A 25,227-nucleotide genomic window follows, 5' to 3' on the forward strand; every position below is an offset into this window, starting at 1 on the left:
TTTGGCTGTTTTTGGAACGCAGTCTGGTGTCTGCTCACTAAAAAAGAAAGCCACTTTTGCCTTTAAGGACTCAAAGCTCCTCCCCTTTAAGTCGTCATCGATCCTGTCTCCTGCTGTCTCCAAACTTTCCAAGCACAGGCGACATACACTTTATGGGGTAAGTGTTCGCCTCTTTTCGGGTATTTACATTCCAACAACGCGGCGTTGTCTCCGTCTAAATGTTCTCACTCGTGTCGATACGTCACTTCGCGTTGTTAGCTTAGCTTCGGCGTAGCCTGCGCTGGAATTAGCCCGGGAAAGCTCAAGTTAGCATGAGAGGCTAGCGGCGGTTTCCGTGTTTGCTGAGCGTCTAGTTTCACTTCCAGTTCGGGTGTTCTTGGCGAGCTCGAAGCATGAGTTTCCCAGCGAGCCGTTTTGCTTACTCCTTAGCTTAGTTGTGTCATTGCTGAGAGAATAAATAATGGCGCTTGAGTATACATCGTAGCATAGCGCAGCAATCCCGTACGGTGGCCGAGAGGGGTGTAAACACAGCAATGTCCAAACCAAAGAAATGATAGACAATATGGGCGGTATGGCTCGGTTGGTAGAGCAACTTGAGGGTTCCAGGTTCGATCCCCGCTTCTGCCATCCTAGTCACTGCTGTTGTGTCCTTGGACAAGACACTTTACCCACCTGCTCCCAGTGCCACCCACACTGCTTTAAAAATGTAACTTAGATACAGAGGTGGGTAGTAACGCGCTACATTTACTCCGTTACATCTACTTGAGTAACTTTTGGGATAAATTGTACTTCTAAGAGTAGTTTTAATGCAACATACTTTTACTTTTACTTGAGTATATTTATAGAGAAGAAACGTTACTTTTACTCCGCTACTTTTATCTACATTCAGCTCGCTACTCGCTACTAATTTTTATCGATCTGTTAATGCACGCTTTGTTTGTTTTGGTCTGTCAGACAGACCTTCATAGTGCCTGCGTTTCAACAAATACAGTCACTGGTGACGTTCACTCCGTTCCACCAATCAGATGCAGTCACTGGTGACGTTGGACCAATCAAACAGAGCCAGACGGTCACATGACCTGACTTAAACAAGTTGAAAAACTTATTGGGGTGTTACCATTTAGTGGTCAATTGTACGGAATATGTACTGTACTGTGCAATCTACTAATAAAAGTTCCAATCAATCAATCAAAAGTGTGAAGGAAAAAAATACCCTTTTTTATTTCAACCGTACATCCCGTCAAAAGCCTAAAGACTGACTGCGCAGTTCCTGTCTTCACAATAAAAGTGCCGCTCCATCGCGCCTGCGCTTTCAAAATAAGAGTCTCCGAAAGCCAGCGCAAACAAGCTAGCAAGCTGGCAAGCTACGGAGTTTGCCGCCAATGTATTTCTTGTAAAGTGTATAAAAACGAATATGGAAGCTGGACGAATAAGAAGCCAAAAACCCACCACTTTCATGTGGTATTAGACAGAAAGGAGGAACTTTTTTTCTCCTCCATTTGAAAACGTGGACGTTATCATCACTACTGTCTGATTACAATCAATGCAAGTCATCAGAATCAGGTAATACACCAACTTATATTCTTGTCTTCATGAAAGAAAGGAATCTATATGTGTTAAACATGCATGTATATTCATTAAAACATCTTTAACATGTAAACAAAAACGGCAAAATAAATAAATATAAATGATATACTGTATATATCAATGTATGTATATATATATATATATATATATATATATATATATGTGTGTGTGTGTGTGTGTGTGTGTGTGTGTGTGTGTGTGTGTGTGTGTGTGTGTGTGTGTGTGTGTATATGTTACTCATCGGTTACTCAGTACTTGAGTAGTTTTTTCGCAACATACTTTTTACTTTTACTCAAGTAAATATTTGGGTGACTACTCCTTACTTTTACTTGAGTAATAAATCTCTAAAGTAACAGTACTCTTACTTGAGTACAATTTCTGGCTACTCTACCCACCTCTGCTTAGATATTGGCTTTCACTATGTAAAGCACTTTTGAGTCACTAGAGGAAAAAGTGCTATATAAATATAATTCACTTCAATATTCCAAGAAAGTTCAGTTCCCCTTTAAAGACATAAGCAGGATGCCAAGAGGAACGTTTGCATAATAAAAACCTACATTTTTATTTATGTCTTTGCTAAATGCTTTAGTTTTCCATAAAACTGAAATATTAAGTTTGAGAGTTTAACAAAGACAGAAAGAAAAATGTCCTGGTAGCCTGGCTAGCTTAATTTATTTTTGTTATTTCCGCACTCCATCCAGCTGTATAATCACTCGCCATACAGCAATAGATGATGTCTATTACCTGACACCTTCTATGTTAGCTACCTCTCTTTGTTTATAATGTCTATTTTCTGCTGGATTTACTCTCTATTTTATGCTGCAGCTGTTACATATACTGTAATATTGTACATGGTAATTGTTATATATTGAATATATGATATAAACATATAATATAATATATCAGTATATATCCTATACCAGGGGTGCTCATTACGTCGATCTCGGAGGGTGTGTCAGTCGATCACCAGCCAGGCATTAAAAAAATAGTCCTAAAAATGAGCGATCATAAATCTTCACTATGACGTCACTTTCGTCACTTGATTGACATTCACGGCACCCGAGGGTCTTCTGAGATGACGCTGGCTGCTGCCAGCTCATTAAAATTACCGACTGGAAGGCGAGAAACACTTTATTTCAACAGACTCTGGCGCCGTACCTGTCGTCAAAACTCCAAAGACCGACTGCACAGTTGCACAGTTGCGCTAACAAAACGAGTCTCAGAAAGCTGGCGTGCACAAGCTAGCAAGCTACGGAGTTTGCCGACAATGTATTTCTTGTAAAGTGTATACAAAGAAGTACGGAAGCTGGACAAATAAGATGCCAAAAGCCAACCACTTTCATGTGGTATTGGACAGAAAGGAGGACTTTTTTCTCCTCCATTCGAAAATGCGGACGTTTTTAGCACCACTGTCTGATTCCAATCAATGCAAGTCATCAGAATCAGGTAATACACCAACTTATATTCTTGTCTTCATGAAAGAAAGGAATCTATATGTGTTAAACATGCCTGTATTATCATTAAACACCTTTAACTTGTTAACAATATTAATTATATGTATTAAACATGCTTGCATTATCTTTAAACACCTTTAACTTGTTAACAATATTAACTATATGTGTTAAACATGCTTGTATTATCATTAAACACCTTTAATTTATTAACAATATTAACTATATGTACCGTATTTTCCGCACCATAAGCCGCCCTGGGTTATAAGCCGCGCCTTCAATGAACGGCATATTTCAAAACTTTGTCCACCTATAAGCCGCCCCGTGTTATAAGCCGCATATAACTGCGCTAAAGGAATGTCAAAAAAACAGTCAGATAGGTCAGTCAAACTTTAATAATATATTAAAAACCAGCGTGATGTGGGCGCGCATGGAGTCGTATATCAACATGGACGGAGCTGCGTGAAAAAAGCCACCCGGCCTCTTCGCGTAAACTTAAACTTACCTTAACCACTCGCTCATCTTTTCTTCATCCATCCCTTCGAGTTAGCTTTTATGATGACGCCGGCTGGAAAGGTCTCTTTTGGCAAGGTCTTCCTTTTGAATATCACCATGGGTGGAAGTTTCTGGCCATTAGCATGGCAAGCTAGAACCACAGTGAAGGATGACTTCTCATTCCCTGTGGTGCGAATATTCACCGTACGTGCTCCCGTTGTATCCACAGTGCGGTTCACAGGAATATCAAAAGTCAGTGGAACCTCGTCCATGTTGATAATGTTCTCTGGCCGGGTCTTTTTTTCAGCTATCTTGTTTTTACAATATGCACGGAAAGTAGCCAGCTTTTCTTGAAAGTCTTTAGGCAGTTGCTGTGAAATAGTAGTCCGTGTGCGGATGGAGAGATTGCGTCTTTTCATGAACCGGAAACCTGTCGCTTAGTAGGAGCCATTTTGTGGTCTTTACAGATGTAAACACACAAAGGAAATGAAACGTAATATCCGCGCGCTTCTTCTTCTTCTACGGGGGCGGGTGGTTGCTTACAGTAGAAGAAGAAGCGCTTCCTGTTCTATGGGGGCGGGTGCTTACCTTGGCGGTTGCTTGCGTAGAAGAAGAAGCACTTCCTCTTCTACGGGGAAAAAAGATGGCGGCTGTTTACCGTAGTTGCGAGACCGAAACTTTATGAAAATGAATCTTAATATTAATCCATATATAAAGCGCACCGGGTTATAAGCCGCACTGTCAGCTTTTGAGTAAATTTGTGGTTTTTAGGTGCGGCTAATAGTGCGGAAAATACGGTATTAAACATTCTTGTATTATCATTAAACACCTTTAATTTATTAACAATATTAACTATATGTGTTAAACATGCTTGCATTATCATTAAACACCTTTAACTTATTAACAAACACATATATTTCATAAATAAGTAAATATAAATTATATATATGAATGAGGTAGATCCCCACGACTTGATCAATTGAAAAGTAGCTCGCCTGCAGAAAAAGTGTGAGCACCCCTGTCCTATACTGTACATATATTACGTATATATGTTATATTTTATATTGCTTTTAGCCTATTTTATACCTGCATTGTCCTTTCCCTCTTTTCCATCATTTGTAACTGAGCTACTGTGTGGAACAATTTCCCTTGTGGATCATTAAAGTTTGTCTAAGTCTAAGTTAGCTTGCAGCAATTCTCTAATGCGGATTGATTTTGCGGTATGACCCCGTAAGGGACAAGCGGTAGAAAAAGGATGGATGGATGGTCTGTGTTTTATTATTCTCCACTGTAATTCCCAGGCACAAAAAAACAGGCCCCCCTGGTGGCCGTGAGCGTTACACGCATGGTATTAGCGGCCCTGACTGGACACTTACGTAAGTGCTATTATCTTCCAGTATCAATCATACACAGCATTGTGATCATCACATCTAAACTGACATTTCGGTTTCGTGCTCGTTTTCTTGGATATCACGGTCATAAAAAACATTTGCCTTTTGGTTTCACTTCATGCTTATTTGCGTAGTGACTGCCGTTAGGATCCTCTGACTGGCAATTTTATAGCAAAGCTTCACGTGGACCAAATGCGGTTCCTTTTGGCTATGTCTTAAGATCCCTTGTGCATCACAAGTCTGACGCGGAATGTAGCTTAAGGCCGATTATAAGCTGTTTTCATAATCGGGCTCTTGTTTTGGGCTACCAAAGCTCTGCCGGCCAGGCTTTTTTTCTCCATTCCTGCTGCCTTGTGACCCACAAAGGCTCAAGAGAACATCACAAGCTGCAAAGAGCGCTGTGTGTGTGTGTGTGTGTGTGTGTGTGTGTGTGTGCTAGTGTGCACAGCTGCTAGTGTGCACGTTGCAGCAGAGGCCAGATTTGCTTCCCGTTTGCAGCATCACTGTGGTCGGTGTGGTTGTAAAAGAAAGAGGAAGCCGAGCAGTCAAATCACTTTTCTAACTGCTGTTTCAAATCTTTTTAATCCAACTTTTTTTTATTGGCATTTTCAAAAAGACAGAAAAAAGTGCAAGTCGAAACAGTACAATTTTAAAGTCAGTCAATTATTCACACCTTTTCCCTTAAAACCCAAACCACCCACTCAGGTCACACAAACAAGGGGCATACGGCACAATCATTTAACAAGTAAGACGACAAAGACAGACACATTCTCACACACACACACACACACACACACACACACACACACACATAAATACACACATACGAGGCCAGAGACAGACAAACAGGCTGAAAGGAGAGAGAGAGAGAAAAAAAAAAAATAATAATAATAATTTAAAGAACAAAAAAATAAATAATAATAATAATAATTAAAGCTGCAAGCAGCATTGGTCGGGCCCGCGTATTTGGCAGGTGCTAGTCCTAAGTGTCCCAATACTTATATCCAGTTTTAGTCCTAAATTTCCCAATACTTTTGTCCAGTGTAGGTGTCCCAATACTTTTGTCCAGTTGTATTCCTATGTGTCCCAATACTTATGTCCAGTTTTCGTCCTAAGTGTCCCAATACTTTTGTCCAGTGTAGGTGTCCCAATACTTTTTTCCAGTGGTAGTCCTAAGTGTCCCAATACTTTTGTCCAGTTTTAGTCCTAAGTGTCCCAATACTTTTTTAAAGTGGTAGTCCGAATTGTCCCAATACTTTTGTCTAGTTGTAGTCCTAAGTGTCCCAATACTTTTGTCAACTTTAGGCGTAAGTGTCCCAATACTTTTGTCCAGTGTAAGTGTCCCAAGACTTTTGTCCAGTGGTAGTCCTAAGTGTCCCAATACTTTTGTCAAGTTGTAGTCCTAAGTGTCCCAATACTTTTGTCCAGTGTAAGTGTCCCAAAACTTTTGTCCAGTGGTAGTCCTAAGTGTCCAAATACTTTTGTCTACTTTTAGTCCGAAGTGTCCCAATACTTTTGTTCAGTGGTAGTCCTAAGTGTCCCAATACTTTTGTCAATTTGTAGTCCTAAGTGTCCCAATACTTTTGTCCAGTGTAAGTGTCCCAATACTTTTGTCCAGTATTCGTCCTAAGTGTCCCAATACTTTTGTCAAGTTGTAGTCCTAAGTGTCCCAATACTTTTGTCAAGTTGTAGTCCTAAGTGTCCCAATACTTTTGTCCAGTGTAAGTGTCCCAATACTTTTGTCAAGTTGTAGTCCTAAGTGTCCCAATACTTTTGTCCAGTGGTAGTCATAAGTGTCCCAATACGTTTGTCAAGATGTAGTCCCAAGTGTCCCAATACTTTTGTCCAGTTGTAGTCCTAAGTGTCCCAATACTTTTGTTCAGTGGTAGCCATAAGTGTCCCAATACGTTTGTCAAGATGTAGTCCCAAGTGTCCCAATACTTTTGTCCAGTTGTAGTCCTAAGTGTCCCAATACTTTTGTCCAGTGGTAGTCATAAGTGTCCCAATACGTTTGTCAAGATGTAGTCCCAAGTGTCCCAATACTTTTGTCCAGTTGTAGTCCTAAGTGTCCCAATACTTTTGTCCAGTGGTAGTCATAAGTGTCCCAATACGTTTGTCAAGATGTAGTCCCAAGTGTCCCAATACTTTTGTCCAGTTGTAGTCCTAAGTGTCCCAATACTTTTGTCCAGTGGTAGTCATAAGTGTCCCAATACGTTTGTCAAGATGTAGTCCCAAGTGTCCCAATACTTTTGTCCAGTTGTAGTCCCAAGTGTCCCAATACTTTTGTCCAGTTGTAGTCCTAAGTGTCCCAATACTTTTGTTCAGTGGTAGCCATAAGTGTCCCAATACTTTTGTCAAGTTTTAGTCCCAAGTGTCCCAATACTTTTGTCCAGTTGCCCAATACTTTTGTTCAGTGGTAGTAGTAAGTGTCCCAATACTTTTGTTCAGTTTTCGTCATAAGTGTCCCAATACTTGCACTTTTTCTTATGATTGAGATGCTCAGTCATTGGTTTGTGCTTGTGTCACACAGACAAAGGTAACATCCACCAAGCCAACACCTCAGTCCCATCAAGACCCCGATGCTGTGCATGAAGACCATGCAGAAGGGTCGGTAGCAGGCGAGCATGCAACACAGTGTCTCCTCCAGAAGGTGGCGCTGCTTAGTGCGTGTGCACCATGGATGAGTTCAGTAGCAGGACGTACGGCACCAGCGGCCTGGACAACAGACCGCTGTTTGGGGAGACGTCAGCACGGGTAGGGAGCTCACACAAATGAGGGTCGCTCACCATGTTTAGTGTTGCCATGGGAACGCTGACCTGTCTTCTCATCCAGGATCGCATCATCAACCTGGCAGTGGGGGGATTTACCTCTCTCGTCGTGTTGGTAAGTACTCCTAACACTTTGTCACCCCTTTTAACGAAAAAAAGCAAAGTACATCACGTCATGTGACCAGTGTTCCAGTCCAGACCATGAAGAAAAGCTTTGCTGTTTTACTGGAGCGGCGTGGCTCAGATGTTAGGGCAGTCGTCCAAAAACTTGGTTTCCTGAAAGGAATCTAGCTTCCGCTATCCTAGTCACTGCCGTTGTGTCTTTGGGCACTTCACTCACCTCGCTCCCATTGCATAAATGTTTTTGCAGCAGGACTCCCGTGAAAACAATATTTTAAACCCCAGTGGGACTTTCCTGGATAAATGAAGGTTAAAAAAACACTGCATTGAAATGTCAAGCAAGTTCTCTTCATTTTTTACAATTCGTATCGGTTGATTGGCAACACTAAATTGGTCCTAGTGTGTGAATGTGAGTGTGAGTGTTGTCTGTCTATCTGTGTTGGCCCTGCGATGAGGTGGCGACTTGTCCAGGGTGTACCCCGCCTTCTGCCCGATTGCATACCTGCCAACTATTCCGGTTTTCCCTTAATTAGTACGGTTTTCATCAACCTATTCCGGGTTACGGTTGCAGTGATAAAAAATACGTTTTTTCATTAATTAAATTTATTTTATTTTTTTTAAGTTTTATTCACGAAATCGCGTAACAACAATGACAATCGACACTGCTTCCCGTAACTTCCTATCGAGCCATTCCGAATGCCATGCGCGAGGCTATTTATAGCACCACTGCCAAGCACGAGGCACCTGTTGCCCATTGTTTCCAAACGAGCGAACGATCATGGAATCAGCCGGAGAAAAATCGCAAACGAGTCTTAAACCGAAAAGAAAACTGCAGTCATTCCGTGAAGAATATTCAAAAGCCTATCCGGGAATAATTATCCGTTCCAAAAAGGGTGAAAACTACGCGAATTGCACCTTGTGCAGACAAGATTTTTCGATCGGACACGGAGGAATTAGCGATGTAAAAGACCACGTTGGGACAAAAAAACACAAGTCTAATGCCGTTGCTAAATTTGGATTTTAGCCACAAAAAGGTAATGACACCAATGTTATCTATTGGAATTGTTTAGTACTGTTATACTGTTAAAAGTGTTTATACTATTTATGCTTTCAAGTCCAAGTTGAAGAAATCTTGTTAAATGTTGACAGCATAACTACCAAAATACAGAAGTATGTCCTTAATATTTTTGCAGTGCTATTTCTGTTGAAAAGTTCAAATGATTACATTAGAGATGTGATGTGCCACTTTTCAAGTGTCTGATGGCTTCAATTAATTTTCATTAATTTTTCATATTTTGAATTCTTTTGAAAGGCTTACAAAAAAACTACATTTGAATTGTAATTCCATGCTATTGACAGGACTATTAATTTTAATGAAGTTAGCTTACCATGTTTACAGTATGATAATTGTGATAGAAATGTGAATTTTAGGCACAGAATATTTTTTACAATTGAACAAGGCAGTAGATTATACAAGCTTGGACAGAAAGTTAATAATGACACCAATTTTTTTTTAAATGGAATTGTTTAGTACTGTTTTACCATTTACTGTAAAAAGTGTTTATACTTTCAATTAACAAATTGAAGTCTTGTGAAAGGTTGACAGGATAACTGGCATTAACTGTCAAAATAATTTCAAACTATTGAAGTTAGCTTACAGAATAAACATGCCAATCAACCCATATGATTTTTGCTGTAATATTTTAGTTTTGAAAAGTCACTGTGACTGATAGAAAAGTGATGGTTTTAGCAACATTTTAACCTGTCTGAATGCAATCAATCATTTTGCGTCGGGGCCCCTGAACCACCCACCAGGACTTTGTCCTGGACCTACCTGGGCCTGCGGCCCCTGGACCCTGGCTACTAGGTTTTTCTGATTTCAAAAGTTGGCAGGTATGTGTACATATTTAGGTATGAGACTACTTGCTACTTCATATCCACAGCACCTAATTGTCATTCTGCACTGCAGTGTTCAAAAACAAGAAGAAAAAAATACCAAAATTAGGGCTATTTTATTTCAACTAAGCAAAATTATCTGCCAAACGAACAAGAAAATTTGGCTTGTCAAGACTTTCCAAAACAAGTAAAATTAGCTAACCTCAATGAACCCCAAAATACCTTAAAATAAGTATATTCTCACTAAGAACAAGTGCAGTCTTCTTGGTAGAAAAAAAGAGACCTTTTTGCTCAATATGTTGAAAAATATTCTTAAATTAAAGCTGCAAGCAGCGTTGGTCGGGCCCGTGTATTTGGCAGGTGCTAGTCCTAAGTGTCCCAATACTTTTGTCCAGTTTTAGTCCCAAGTGTCCCAATACTTTTGGCAAGTTGTAGTCCTAAGTGTCCCAATAATTTTGTCAAGTTGTAGTCCCAAGTGTCCCAATACCTTTGTCCAGTTTTCGGCCTAAGTGTCCCAATACTTTTGTCCAGCTTTCGGCCTAAGTGTCCCAATACTTTTGTCCGGTGGTAGTCATAAGTGTCCCAATACTTTTGTCTAGTTTACCTACCTTGTCTGCATTGTGTAGACACGCTGGTGCTTCCTGCTTTTAAGCAGCCATCTTAAAAAAAACAGCAGCGCAGCAGCATCAGCGCAGCGGGTCTTTGAAGGGTCATAAAATCAAAACCGGAGCAGGTATTAAAACGCTGTTCTATACTTTTATACACAAGGGTTTAATCTCTCTCCTGTGTTAGTTTGAAGCCGAAACGACAAACGCGCTCAGAGGAGATAGATTTTGAAGAAAGGTGACCGTTTTTTACAAAAATTTTGTTTTGAAGGGGGAATAGCAAACTTCCTGTTGATTTTTGCTGGGGGTTGTCAATTTATGAAATGTAGGCCTAAGTGAGCCCTACATAGAGGTTTTTGTTTCATGTCTCTCCGACCTTCCCAGTGGGAGTTACAGGCAGTTTTGTCAGTTTTTTCATCCGAGGAGCAGTTTTTTGTGCGTTTTATTAAAACATTGCGCTAGAGCACAATTTTGAGATTTGGGGTTAGGTTTTTTTATTAGATCACAATTTTTGCCAGTCCTGATGTGTGCGTTCAGTTTGGTGAGTTTTGAAGCATGTTAAGGGGGTCAAATTACAACTCAAAGAGGCAAAAGTGACTGTTTTTACTATACTTTTGTTTTGAAGGGGGAATTGCCAACTTCCTGTTGAATTTAGCCCGAGAATGTACCATTATGAAATGTAGGTCTAAGTCAGACCTACATTGAGGTTTTTGTTTCATGTCTCTCCGACCTTCCTAGTGGGAGTTACAGGCAGTCTAGTTTTGTTTTTTCCTAGGGGGCGCTAGAGCGCAATTTTGAGTTTTGTGGTTCGTTTTTTTTTTTTTAAAAGGCAATTTTCGCAGGTCCTGATGTGTGGGTCAAATATGGTGAGTTTCGAAGCATGTTAAGTGGGTCAAATTACAGTTTAATGTGGCGGCGGAAGAATAAAGAATAAAACCTTACAAATTCAATAGGTCCTTATGTCCCATTGCATAAGGACTCCCTGTGGGAGTCCTTATGCAATGGGCCATGCGGGCCCTAATTAAGTAAATGCTAGTGCCATTATCTTGACATAATGATACGCGCTCGGCATAATTTTTTTTTTCATGCTTGAAGTAAGAAATTATTACTTTAAAAAAGTAGTTTTATACTTGTGAGTGTTGATGACACAGCTTTGCAACACTTGATATTCTAGTGTCAAGCATGTTTTACTCAATATAGGTCATCAAATCTCAGCAACAAGCTGTAATATCTTACTGAGATCATTTAGGACTAAAATACTTAAAACAAGTAAAACAATCTCACATAAAATCTGCTTAGTGAGAAGAATGATCTTATCAGACAGAAATAAAGCAAATATCACCCTTATTTGACATATTTCATCTTACTTAGATTTCAGTTTTTGCAGTGTGGTTTCACCCTTCCATATCCTCCTTAAAATTCTACAACTGTCATTAACTTACCTAACATTCTACAATGATGTCATGTACTTGCTTATCATTCTATAATTACAAACCCCGTTTCCAAATGAGTTGGGAAATTGTGTTAGATGTAAATATAAACGGAATACATCCATCCATCCATTTTCTACCGCTTATTCCCTTTGGGGTCGTGGGGGCCGCTGGAGCCTATCTCAGCTACAATCGGGCGGAAGGCGAGGTACACCCTGGACAAGTCGCCACCTCATCGCAGGGCCTAAACGGAATACAATGATTTGCAAATCATTTTCAACCCATATTCAGTTGAATATGCTACAAAGACAACATATTTGATGTTCAAACTCATAAACTTTAGAATTTGATGCCAGCAACACGTGACCAAGAAGTTGGGAAAGGTGGCAATAAATACTGATAAAGTTGAGGAATGCTCATCAAACACTTATTTGGAACATCCCACAGGTGAACAGGCTAATTGGGAACAGGTGGATGCCATGATTGGGTATAAAAGTAGATTCCATGAAATGCTCAGTCATTCACAAAGGATGGGGCGAGGGTCACCACTTTGTCAACAAATGCGTGACCAAATTGTTGAACAGTTTAAGAAAAGCCTTTCTCAACCAACTATTGCAAGGAATTTAGGGGTTTCACCATCTACGGTCCGTAATATCATCAAAGGGTTCAGAAAATCTGGAGAAATCACTGCACGTAAGCAGCTAAGCCCGTGACCTTCGATCCCTCAGGCTGTACTGCATCAACAAGCGACATCAGTGTGTAAAGGATATCACCACATGGGCTCAGGAACACTTCAGAAACCCACTGTCAGTAACTACAGTTGGTCGCTACATTTGTAAGTGCAAGTTAAAACTCTCCTATGCAAGGCGAAAACCGTTTTATCAACAACACCCAGAAACGCCATCGGCTTCGCTGGGCCTGAGCTCATCTAAGATGGACTGATACAAAGTGCAAAAGTGTTCTGTGGTCTGACGAGTCTACATTTCAAATTGTTTTTGGAAACTGTGGACGTCGTGTCCTCCGGACCAAAGAGGAAAAGAACCATCCGGATTGTTATAGGCGCAAAGTGTAAAAGCCAGCATGTGTGATGGTATGGGGGTGTATTAGTGCCCAAGACATGGGTAACTTACACATCTGTGAAGGCGCCATTAATGCTGAAAGGTACATACAGGTTTTGGAGCAACATATGTTGCCATCCAAGCAATGTTACCATGGACGCCCCTGCTTATTTCAGCCTGCCTGTAGTCCAGACCTGTCTCCCATTGAAAATGTGTGGCGCATTATGAAGCCCAAAATACCACAACGGAGACCCCCGGTCTGTTGAACAACTTAAGCTGTACATCAAGCAAGAATGGGAAAGAATTCCACCTGAGAAGCTTCAAAAATGTGTCTCCTCAGTCCCCAAACGTTTACTGAGTGTTGTTAAAAGGAAAGGCCATGTAACACAGCGGTGAACATGCCCTTTCCCAACTACTTTGGCACGTGTTGCAGCCATGAAATTCTAAGTTAATTATTATTTGCAAAAAAAAATAAAGCTTATGAGTTTGAACATCAAATATGTTGTCTTTGTAGTGCATTCAATTGAATATGGGTTGAAAAGGATTTGCAAATCATTGTATTCCGTTTATATTTACATCTAACACAATTTCCTAACTCACATGGAAACGGGGTTTGTATGTCATTACTTTACTTTAGATCGATGTCATGTACTTATTTACATTCTACTATGTTATGTTCTTATTTACATTCTACTATGTCATGTACTTATTTACATTCTACTATGTTATGTACTGTCGTTTAATCTGGAGCCAGAAGATGTTTAAAGAGGACACGATATATAAACTTCAAATCAGAAGTATTTATTCCCTATTGGATAGAATTCTAATCAAATTTGTCTGAGCCCTATCTGTGTCCGAGTAGCATTCAACACGGCGACTTACACAGGGCGGTACGGACGCGTCCTTCCCCTCGCGCTCTTACAATATATATCACAATGTATGAATATGCAATGAGGCGTTGAATCTTCCTCTGCCTTCTCCTTCCTTGACTCCAACTTCATATCTGTTGTTGTCGTTCAGACCTCGGCAAAAAAGCCACGTCAACAGTGGCAAGAATGTGGGCGATAAGAGTGAATGTGCGTATGCGTGAACTTGGACCCAGTTTCAACTGGAACTTAGAGGATATGATTAGTTGCACGGCCTATTCTAAGCATATATATACTAAACATTTCTTAATCACTTCATCCTTCATTATCTTAATTATATCCCAACAGTACTTAACATTCTACAATGTCATGTATTTAATTACAATTCAACAATGATGTCATGTACTTGTTTACATTCTACAATGATGTCATGTACTTGTTTACATTCTACAATGATGTCATGTACTTATTTACATTCTACAATGTAATGTATTTAATTACCATTCAACAATGATGTCATGTACTTATTTACATTCCACAATGATGTCATGCACCGTATTTTTCGGAGTATAAGTCGCTCCAGAGTATAAGCCGCACCGGCCGAAAATGCATAATAAAGGAAAAAAACATATAAGTCGCACTGGAGTATAAATCGCATTTTTGGGGGAAATGTATTTGATAAAAGCCAACACCAAGAATAGACATTTGAAAGGCAGTTTAAAATAAATCAAGAATAGTGAACAACAGGCTGAATAAGCGGTTTGTCAATATATGAAATGTAGGTCTAAGTGAGACCTACATAGAGGTTTTTGTTTCATGTCTCTCCGACCTTCCTCGTGGGAGTTACAGGCAAGTTTTCTCTGAGTTTTCTTCCTAGGAGCAGTTGTGTCTGTTTTCTTCCTAAGAGGCACTAGAGCGCAATTTTGAGTTTTGGGGTTGGGTTTTTTTATTAGATCGCAATTTTTGCCAGTCCTGATGTGTGTGTCAAATATGGTGAGTTTTGAAGCATGTTAAGGGGGTCAAATTACAGCTCAAAGAGGCGGCGGAATAATAATAATAAAACACACGAAATACAATAGGGTCCTCTGTCCCAAAGGGACATTGCGGTCCCTAATTAAAGCTGCAAGCAGCGATGGACGGCTCATATTGAGGGCTCATAAAATCTAAACCGGAGCAGTAATTAAAACTCTTTCATCAACTTTTAATCATAAGGGTTCAATCTCTCTCCTGTGCTAATTTGAAGCCGACACGACAAACGCGCTCAGAGGAGATAATGTTTGAAAAAAGGTGACTGTTTTTACTCAGCTTTTGTTTTGAAGGGGGAATTGCAAACTTCCTGTTGATTTTTGCTGGGGGTTGTGAGTGAATGAAATCTAGGTCTAAGTGAGACCTACATAGAGGTTTTTGTTTCATGTCTCTACGACATTCCTACTAGGAGTTACAGGCAGTTTGGTCTGTTTCCTTCCTAGGGGGCGCTAGAGCACAATTTTGAGTTTTAGGGTTTGGGTTTTTCATTGGATTGCAATTTTCGCCAGTCCTGATGTGTGTGTCCAATTTGGTGAGTTTTGAAGCATGTTAAGGGGGTCAATTTACAGCTCAAAGAGGCGGCAGAATAATGATAAAACGCTAGAAATACAATAGGGTCCTCTGTCCCAAAGGGACTCGGTCCCTAATAAATAAAGAATAGTGAACAACAGGCTGAATAAGTGTACGTTATATGAGGCATAAATAACCAACTGGTATGTTAACGTAACATATTATGGTAAGAGTCATTCAAATAACTATAACATATAGAACATGCTATACGTTTACCAAACAATCTGTCACTCCTAATCACTAAATCCCATGAAATATTATACGTCTAGTCTCTTACGTGAATGAGATCAATAATATTATTTGATATTTTACGGTAATGTGTTAATCATTTCACACATAAGTCGCTCCTGAGTATAAGTCGCACCCCCGGCCAAACTATGAAAAAAAACTGCGACTTAGTCCGAAAAATACGGTACTTATTTACATTCTACAATGATATCATGTACTTATTTACATTCTACAATGATGTCATGTACTTGTTTACATTCTACAATGTCATGTATTTAATTAACATTCTACAATGATGTCATTAACTTAACAATCTACAATGTCATGTACTTAATTACATTCTACAATGATGTAATTAATCTATGATGTCATGTATTTATAATGATAATAATACCTGGGATTTATATGGCGCTTTTCTAAGTACCCAAAGTCGCTTTACATGTAGAACCCATCATTCATTCACACCTGGTGGTGGTAAGCTATCAATCAATCAATCAATGTTTATTTATATAGCCCTAAATCACAAGTGTCTCAAAGGGCTGCACAAGCCACAACGACATCCTCGGTACAAAGCCCACATAAGGGCAAGGAAAAACTCACCCCAGTGGGACGTCGATGTGAATGACTATGAGAAACCTTGGAGAGGACCGCATATGTGGGTAACCACCCCCCTCTAGGGTAGACCGAAAGCAATGGATGTCGAGTGGGTCTGACATAATATTGTGAGAGTCCAGTCCATAGTGGATCCAACATAATAGTAAGAGTCCAGTCCATAGTGGATCTAACATAATATTGTGAGAGTCCAGTCCATAGTGGATCCAACATAATAGTAAGAGTCCAGTCCATAGTGGATCTAACATAATAGTGTGAGAGTCCAGTCCATAGTGGATCTAACATAATAGTAAGAGTCCAGTCCATAGTGGATCTAACATAATAGTGAGAGTCCAGTCCATAGTGGATCTAACATAATATTGTGAGAGTCCAGTCCATAGTGGATCCAACATAATAGTAAGAGTCCAGTCCATAGTGGATCTAACATAATATTGTGAGAGTCCAGTCCATAGTGGATCTAACATAATAGTGAGAGTCCAGTCCATAGTGGATCTAACATAATAGTGTGAGAGTCCAGTCCATAGTGGATCTAACATAATAGTGAGAGTCCAGTCCATAGTGGATCTAACATAATAGTGAGAGTCCAGTCCATAGTGGATCTAACATAATATTGTGAGAGTCCAGTCCATAGTGGATCTAACATAATATTGTGAGAGTCCAGTCCATAGTGGATCCAACATAATAGTAAGAGTCCAGTCCATAGTGGATCTAACATAATAGTGTGAGAGTCCAGTCCATAGTGGATCTAACATAATAGTGTGAGAGTCCAGTCCATAGTGGATCTAACATAATAGTGAGAGTCCAGTCCATAGTGGATCTAACATAATATTGTGAGAGTCCAGTCCATAGTGGATCCAACATAATAGTAAGAGTCCAGTCCATAGTGGATCTAACATAATATTGTGAGAGTCCAGTCCATAGTGGATCTAACATAATAGTGAGAGTCCAGTCCATAGTGGATCTAACATAATAGTGTGAGAGTCCAGTCCATAGTGGATCTAACATAATAGTGAGAGTCCAGTCCATAGTGGATCTAACATAATAGTGAGAGTCCAGTCCATAGTGGATCTAACATAATATTGTGAGAGTCCAGTCCATAGTGGATCTAACATAATATTGTGAGAGTCCAGTCCATAGTGGATCCAACATAATAGTAAGAGTCCAGTCCATAGTGGATCTAACATAATATTGTGAGAGTCCAGTCCATAGTGGATCCAACATAATAGTAAGAGTCCAGTCCATAGTGGATCTAACATAATAGTGTGAGAGTCCAGTCCATAGTGGATCTAACATAATAGTGTGAGAGTCCAGTCCATGGTGGATCTAACATAATAGTGTGAGAGTCCAGTCCATGGTGGATCTAACATAATAGTGTGAGAGTCCAGGCCATAGTGGATCTAACATAATAGTGTGAGAGTCCAGTCCATAGTGGATCCAACATAATAGTGAGTGTCCAGTCCATAGTGGATCCAACATAATAATAAGAGTCCAGTCCATAGTGGGGCCAGCTACTTTCATAGCCACAGCTGCCCTGGGGTAGACTGACGGAAGCGTGGCTGCAATTTGCGCCAACGGCCCCTCCGACCACCACCTATCATTCATCATTCAATTCACCGGTGTGAGTGGCACCAGGGGCAAAGGGTGAAGTGTCCCGCCAAAGGACACAACGGCAGCGATTTTTGGATGGTAAGAGGCGGGGAGCGAATCTGCAACCCTCAGGTTTCTGGCACGGTTGCTCTACCATACCTGCCAACTACTCCGGTTTTCCCGTAATTAGTACGGTTTTCATCAACCTATTCCGGGTTACGGTTGCAGTGATAAAAAATACGGTTTTTCATTAATTAAATTTTTTTTTTTTTTTTTTAAGTTTTATTCACGAAATCGCGTAACAACAATGACAATCGACACTGCTTCCCGTAACTTCCTATCGAGCCATTCCGAATGCCATGTGCGAGGCTATTTATAGCACCGCTGCCAAGCACGAGGCACCAGTTGCCCATTGTTTCCAAACGAGCGAACGATCATGGAATCAGCCGGAGAAAAATCGCAAACGAGTCTTAAACCGAAAAGAAAACTGCAGTCATTCCGTGAAGAATATTCAAAAGCCTATCCGGGAATAATTATCCGTTCCAAAAAGGGTGAAAACTACGCGAATTGCACCTTGTGCAGACAAGATTTTTCGATCGGACACGGAGGAATTAGCGATGTAAAAGACCACGTTGGGACAAAAAAACACAAGTCTAATGCCGTTGCTAAATTTGGATTTCAGCCACAAAAAGGTAATGACACCAATGTTATCTATTGGAATTGTTAAGTACTGTTATACTGTTAAAAGTGTTTATACTATTTATGCTTTCAAGTCCAAGTTGAAGAAATCTTGTTAAATGTTGACAGCATAACTACCAAAATACAGAAGTATGTCCTTAATATTTTTGCAGTGCTATTTCTGTTGAAAAGTTCAAATGATTACATTAGAGATGTGATGTGCCACTTTTCAAGTGTCTGATGGCTTCAATTAATTTTCATGAATTTTTCATATTTTGAATTCTTTTGAAAGGCTTACAAAAAAACTACATTTGAATTGTAATTCCATGCTATTGACAGGACTATTAATTTTAATGAAGTTAGCTTACCATGTTTACAGTATGATAATTGTGATAGAAATGTGAATTTTAGGCACAGAATATTTTTTACAATTGAACAAGGCAGTAGATTATACAAGCTTGGACAGAAAGTTAATAATGACACCAATTTTTTTTTAAATGGAATTGTTTAGTACTGTTTTACCATTTGTTTACTGTAAAAAGTGTTTATACTGTTTATACTTTCAATTAACAAATTGAAGTCTTGTGAAAGGTTGACAGGATAACTGGCATTAACTTGTCAAAATAATTTCAAAGCTTACAGAATAAACATGTCAATCAACCCATATGATTTTTGCTGTAATATTTTTGTTTTGAAAAGTCACTGTGACTGATAGAAAAGTGATGGTTTTAGCAACATTTTAACCTGTCTGAATGCAATCAATCATTTTGCGTCGGGGGGCGAAGGAAACCCCCACCAGGACTTTGTCCTGGACCTACCGGGGCCTGCGGCCCCTGGACCCTGGCTACTAGGTTTTTCTGATTTCAAAAGTTGGCAAGTATGCTCTACCCACTACGCCATGCCGCCCCAGGCATGGTATTTAATTACCATTCTACAATGTCATGTATTTAATTACCATTCTACAATGTCATGTATTTAATTACATTCTACAATATGTATTTAATTGCATCCTACAATGATGTCATTAACTTAACAACCTACAATGATGTTATGTATTTAATTACATTCTACAATAATGGCATGTACTTCAATACCATTCAAGAATGATGTCACGTACTTAATTATCATTCTACAATTACCGTATTTTCCGCACCATAAGGCGCCCTGGGTTATAAGCCGCGCTTTCAATGAACGGCATATTTCAAAACTTTGTCCACCTATAAGCCGCCCCGTGTTGTAAGCCGCATCTAACTGCGCTAAAGGAATGTCAAAAAAACAGTCAGATAGGTCAGTCAAACTTTAATAATATATTAAAACCAGCGTGATGTGGGCGCGCATGGAATCGTATATCAACATGGACGGAGCTGCGTGAAAAAAGCCACCCGGCCTCTTCGCGTAAACTTAAACTTACCTTAACCACTCGCTCATCTTTTCTTCATCCATCCCTTCGAGTTAGCTTTTATGATGACGCCGGCTGGAAAGGTCTCTTTTGGCAAGGTCTTCCTTTTGAATATCACCATGGGTGGAAGTTTCTGGCCATTAGCATGGCAAGCTAGAACCACAGTGAAGGATGACTTCTCATTCCCTGTGGTGCGAATATTCACCGTACGTGCTCCCGTTGTATCCACAGTGCGGTTCACAGGAATATCAGTTGCTGTGAAATAGTAATCCGTGTGCGGATGGAGAGATTGCGTCTTTTCATGAACCGGATCCCTGTCGCTTAGTAGGAGCCATTTTGTGGTCTTTACAGATGTAAACACACAAAGGAAATGAAACGTACGGTAATATCCGCGCGCTTTTTCTTCTTCTACGCGGGCGGGTGGTTGCTTACAGTAGAAGAAGAAGCGCTTCCTGTTCTATGGGGGCGGGTGCTTACCTTGGCGGTTGCTTGCGTAGAAGAAGAAGCGCTTCCTGTTCTACCGGGAAAAAAGATGGCGGCTGTTTACCGAAGTTGCGAGACCGAAACTTTATGAAAATGAATCTTAATATTAATCCATATATAAAGCGCACCGGGTTATAAGGCGCACTGTCAGCTTTTGAGAAAATTTGTGGTTTTTAGGTGCGCCTTATAGTGCGGAAAATACGGTATGTCATGTATTTAATTACCATTCAAGAATGATGTCACGTACTTAATTACCATTCTACAATGATGTCATGTGTTTACCTTGCAGGTGACTGTGATCAGCTCCTTTGTCTTCCCATCGCTGCCTCCACGGCCACTCAATGTCTTCTTTGCTGTTTGCATCCTGCTTGCCTGCGGCTCTGCCATAGTACTGGTAAAGACACACTTACTGCTTAGGCGGTCCATCGTAGTCGAAGATGACGTAGCTTCCATTTTGTTGCTCTGGTCGGTGGCTATCGTTGCTGGCGACGATGCCACTCCATATGACTATAAAGTCCGATCCTGGAACCACACGTCCTGCCACAGTGGGGACATGTCAGGCCTGGATCAGGGGGCTGGGATGGTTCTGGAACTGCAGGGTGGTGTCTTCGCCTCCGCTGATCCCTCCGGTGTTGGTTCCGACACTCCTCCAGATACATGACCCCGTCATGGCACAGCGAACGCCACAGCGATCGATTGGCTGCAGCTGTCTCAAGTTCGTGGGGTTTGATGTTGCACCTCTTCAATATCCCTTTCAGTTGGTCTTTGTACCGCAGCTTTTGTCCTCCGGGCTTTCTGCTGGCTGAAAGGAGCTGACCATAAAGCATCTGACGAGGCAATCGGTGTCCTGGCATCCGGATGGTGTGACCAACCCACCGGAGTTGTCGCTTTGCCAGGGTGGCCTCTATGCTTATGGACTCAGTGCGCTGCAAGATGTCCGTATGAGGAACTCGGTCCTGCCATGTGATGCCAAGAATGCGTTGGAGACATCTGATGTTAAATGCATCAAGGCAGCGGATGTGTCTGCGGTATATTGTCCAGGCTTCCGACCCATACAGCAGAGTTGAAACACACACCGCCCTGTAGACTGACACTTTCGTTGAGGTTCGAAGGTAGTTGTTTTCAAAGAGCGCAGTCTTCCAAAGGCAGAGGAGGCTGAGTTGATACGAGCCTGGATGTCATCATCGATCTGGCATGTTGGGGTCAGAATACTGCCGAGGTAGCAAAACTGCTCAACGAGCTTGAGGGGTGTGCCGCTGATGGTAAAGACAGGGGGTGTAGGGGATGGGGACCTCTCCTGGATGAGAACCTCTGTTTTCTGAATGTTGATCACCAGACCTAGTGAGCGGTAGACTGATGACATGGTGTCTAGTGCATGCTGCATGGCATCAGGAGTGTGGGCGAGGAGTGCGCAGTCGTCTGCATATTGCAGCTCCTGGATGTTGGTGCCTGCCATCTTCGTCTTTGCCTGTAGGCGCCGGATGTTGAATAGGCTCCCATCCAGGCGAAACTCGATGGAGACACCACTGTCCTTCGTGATGGACTGGCGGAATAGGAGTGTGGCTGCTGCCAGGAAAAGATTGAAGATCGCTGGGGCCAGTACACACCCCTGCTTCACCCCTACTTTCACGGGGAAAGAGGGGGACTGCTCACTGCCTACAAGTACACAGGCCTGCATACCATCATGAAACTGTTTTAGTATGCTGAGAAACTTGGGGGGTACACCAAACTTCTTGAGGATGCTCCAGAGCAAATCAACTGTGTCAAAGGCCTTGGTGAGGTCAATAAAGGTAATGTAGAGGTCCTTGTTTTGTTCCCTGCATTTCTCCTGGATTTGACGGGCAGCGAAGATCATGTCTAGTGTACCGTATTTTCCGCACCATAAGGCGCCCTGGGTTATAAGCCGCGCCTTCAATGAACGGCATATTTCAAAACTTTGTCCACCTATAAGCCGCCCCGTGTTATAAGCCGCATCTAACTGCGCTAAAGGAATGTCAAAACAACAGTCAGATAGGTCAGTCAAACTTTAATAATATATTAAAAACCAGCGTGATGTGGGCGCGCATGGAGTCGTATATCAACATGGACGGAGCTGCGTGAAAAAAGCCACCCGGCCTCTTCGCGTAAACTTACCTTAACCACTCGCTCATCTTTTCTTCATCCATCCATCCCTTCGAGTTAGCTTTTATGATGACGCCGGCTGGAAAGGTCTCTTTTGGCAAGGTCTTCCTTTTGAATATCACCATGGGTGGAAGTTTCTGGCCATTAGCATGGCAAGCTAGAACCACAGTGAAGGATGACTTCTCATTCCCTGTGGTGCGAATATTCACCGTACGTGCTCCCGTTGTATCCACAGTGCGGTTCACAGGAATATCAGTTGCTGTGAAATAGTAATCCGTGTGCGGATGGAGAGATTGCGTCTTTTCATGAACCGGAAACCTGTCGCTTAGTAGGAGCCATTTTGTGGTCTTTACAGATGTAAACACACAAAGGAAATTAAACGGTAATATCCGCGCGCTTTTTCTTCTTCTACGCGGGCGGGTGGTTGCTTACAGTAGAAGAAGAAGCGCTTCCTGTTCTATGGGGGCGGGTGCTTACCTTGGCGGTTGCTTGCGTAGAAGAAGAAGCACTTCCTCTTCTACGGGGAAAAAAGATGGCGGCTGTTTACCGTAGTTGCGAGACCGAAACTTTATGAAAATGAATCTTAATATTAATCCATATATAAAGCGCACCGGGTTATAAGGCGCACTGTCAGCTTTTGAGTAAATTTGTGGTTTTTAGGTGCGCCTTATAGTGCGGAAAATACGGTACACAGGCCTGCATACCATCATGAAACTGTTTTAGTATGCTGAGAAACTTGGGGGGGGACACCAAACTTCTTGAGGATGCTCCAGAGCAAATCACGGTCAACTGTGTCAAAGGCCTTGGTGAGGTCAATAAAGGTAATGTAGAGGTCCTTGTTTTGTTCCCTGCATTTCTCCTGGATTTGACGGGCAGCGAAGATCATGTCTAGTGTACCGTATTTTCCGCACCATAAGGCGCCCTGGGTTATAAGCCGCGCCTTCAATGAACGGCATATTTCAAAACTTTGTCCACCTATAAGCCGCCCCGTGTTATAAGCCGCATCTAACTGCGCTAAAGGAATGTCAAAAAAACAGTCAGATAGGTCAGTCAAACTTTAATAATATATTAAAAACCAGCGTGATGTGGGCGCGCATGGAGTCGTATATCAACATGGACGGAGCTGCGTGAAAAAAGCCACCCGGCCTCTTCGCGTAAACTTACCTTAACCACTCGCTCATCTTTTCTTCATCCATCCATCCCTTCGAGTTAGCTTTTATGATGACGCCGGCTGGAAAGGTCTCTTTTGGCAAGGTCTTCCTTTTGAATATCACCATGGGTGGAAGTTTCTGGCCATTAGCATGGCAAGCTAGAACCACAGTGAAGGATGACTTCTCATTCCCTGTGGTGCGAATATTCACCGTACGTGCTCCCGTTGTATCCACAGTGCGGTTCACAGGAATATCAGTTGCTGTGAAATAGTATTCCGTGTGCGGATGGAGAGATTGCGTCTTTTCATGAACCGGATACCTGTCGCTTAGTAGGAGCCATTTTGTGGTCTTTACAGATGTAAACACACAAAGGAAATGAAACGGTAATATCCGCGCGCTTTTTCTTCTTCTACGCGGGCGGGTGGTTGCTTACAGTAGAAGAAGAAGCGCTTCCTGTTCTATGGGGGCGGGTGCTTACCTTGGCGGTTGCTTGCGTAGAAGAAGAAGCGCTTCCTGTTCTACCGGGAAAAAAGATGGCGGCTGTTTACCGAAGTTGCGAGACCGAAACTTTATGAAAATGAATATTAATATTTATCCATATATAAAGCGCACCGGGTTATAAGCCGCACTGTCAGCTTTTGAGTAAATTTGTGGTTTTTAGGTGCGCCTTATAGTGCGGAAAATACGGTACACAGGCCTGCATACCATCATGAAACTGTTTTAGTATGCTGAGAAACTTGGGGGGGACACCAAACTTCTTGAGGATGCTCCAGAGCAAATCACGGTCAACTGTGTCAAAGGCCTTGGTGAGGTCAATAAAGGTAATGTAGAGGTCCTTGTTTTGTTCCCTGCATTTCTCCTGGATTTGACGGGCAGCGAAGATCATGTCTAGTGTACTTCGGTTCTTTCTGAAGCCACACTGTGTCTCTGGGAGGATGCCCTCTGTTAGAAATGTAAGGCGAGAAAGCATAATCTTTGCAAGTACCTTGCCGGCCACTGAGAGTAGTACTGGTAAAGACACACACACACACACCTACCAAAAAATGTGTAAACACAACTTTTCTCCTCAGATCTTCTGGTACCGCCAAGGCGATCTGGAGCCCAAATTCCGAAATCTGATCTACTTCAAGCTGGCGTCCATTGTGCTGCTGTGTCTGTGTGCCAACCTCTACTTCCACGACGTCAGGTGAGGAGCAGAACGCCGCCACCTCAACACACGGACTCTCGATGAATCCTCCCCTTGGACCAAAAAGGACGTGCACGCACACATCACTTCCTGTTTGTGTTTGTCTGACGGACCGTGGACATGGCGGAGGTTGCCATGACGACCAGCCTGTCGTGACATACTTTGTAGATGAACACCCCCGCTACGGCCTGTCAAGTGGTCACCTCGAAAGACTACGTCGGACATGACGCAGGAAGTTGACTCAGTAGTTGGGTGAAGGTCTAGCTTCACATGTGAAGTGTTTGCGTAACGTTAACACCCCCAACTCCCCGCCCTCACACGACGTTAGGATTGTCAAAGTTTCCTTTTTTTATTTGACTATTTTACGGAATAAATACATGCAACTGAGTCCGCTCTTCTTGTTCGGCACAGTCGACGTAACGTGTCCTTTTTGAAGATGAAAAAGTTCTAATCGGAACCTTCCTGGTTCTCCAAGATGGGATCTGGGGACAAAGACGTCTTTAGTTGAAGTTTGTCAAA

General features: G+C 41.6%; 2 protein-coding genes across 4 annotated transcripts in view; one reads left to right on the plus strand and one right to left on the minus strand.

Moving 5' to 3' along the window:
* Window positions 1-25,095, plus strand: tmem243b (transmembrane protein 243, mitochondrial b). 2 transcript variants are annotated; one of them, XM_061983565.1, is made up of 6 exons: window positions 95-157; window positions 4,835-4,909; window positions 7,455-7,678; window positions 7,757-7,807; window positions 20,540-20,644; window positions 24,593-25,095. In XM_061983565.1, the coding sequence occupies exons 3-6, from the start codon at window positions 7,601-7,603 to the stop codon at window positions 24,710-24,712; spliced, it is 354 nt and encodes a 117-aa protein (XP_061839549.1). In that variant the 5' UTR covers window positions 95-157; window positions 4,835-4,909; window positions 7,455-7,600; the 3' UTR covers window positions 24,713-25,095. The 2 variants fall into 2 exon arrangements, with proteins under 2 accessions (XP_061839548.1, XP_061839549.1); XM_061983564.1 differs by lacking the exon at window positions 4,835-4,909 and having other exon boundaries at window positions 1-157.
* Window positions 25,051-25,227, minus strand: part of dmtf1 (cyclin D binding myb-like transcription factor 1) — a 38,111-nt gene continuing 37,934 nt past the window's right edge. For both annotated transcript variants that reach the window (XM_061983556.1, XM_061983555.1), the window contains one exon: window positions 25,051-25,190. In XM_061983556.1, the coding sequence (XP_061839540.1) occupies window positions 25,156-25,190 (35 nt within the window). In that variant the 3' untranslated portion in view covers window positions 25,051-25,155. The remainder of the gene's footprint in view (window positions 25,191-25,227) is intronic.

The sequence above is a fragment of the Nerophis lumbriciformis genome, linkage group LG25, assembly GCF_033978685.3.
Source record: "Nerophis lumbriciformis linkage group LG25, RoL_Nlum_v2.1, whole genome shotgun sequence".
In the NCBI taxonomy this organism is placed as follows: domain Eukaryota; kingdom Metazoa; phylum Chordata; class Actinopteri; order Syngnathiformes; family Syngnathidae; genus Nerophis; species Nerophis lumbriciformis.

Bases quoted from the DNA above. Each gene is read 5' to 3' on its own strand.
- tmem243b (XM_061983564.1), top strand. From the start codon at position 7,601: ATGGATGAGTTCAGTAGCAGGACGTACGGCACCAGCGGCCTGGACAAC. The intron at 7,679-7,756 runs GTAGGGAGCTCA...CTTCTCATCCAG, and splicing joins TTGGGGAGACGTCAGCACGG to GATCGCATCATCAACCTGGC. The intron at 7,808-20,539 runs GTAAGTACTCCT...TTTACCTTGCAG, and splicing joins TTACCTCTCTCGTCGTGTTG to GTGACTGTGATCAGCTCCTT.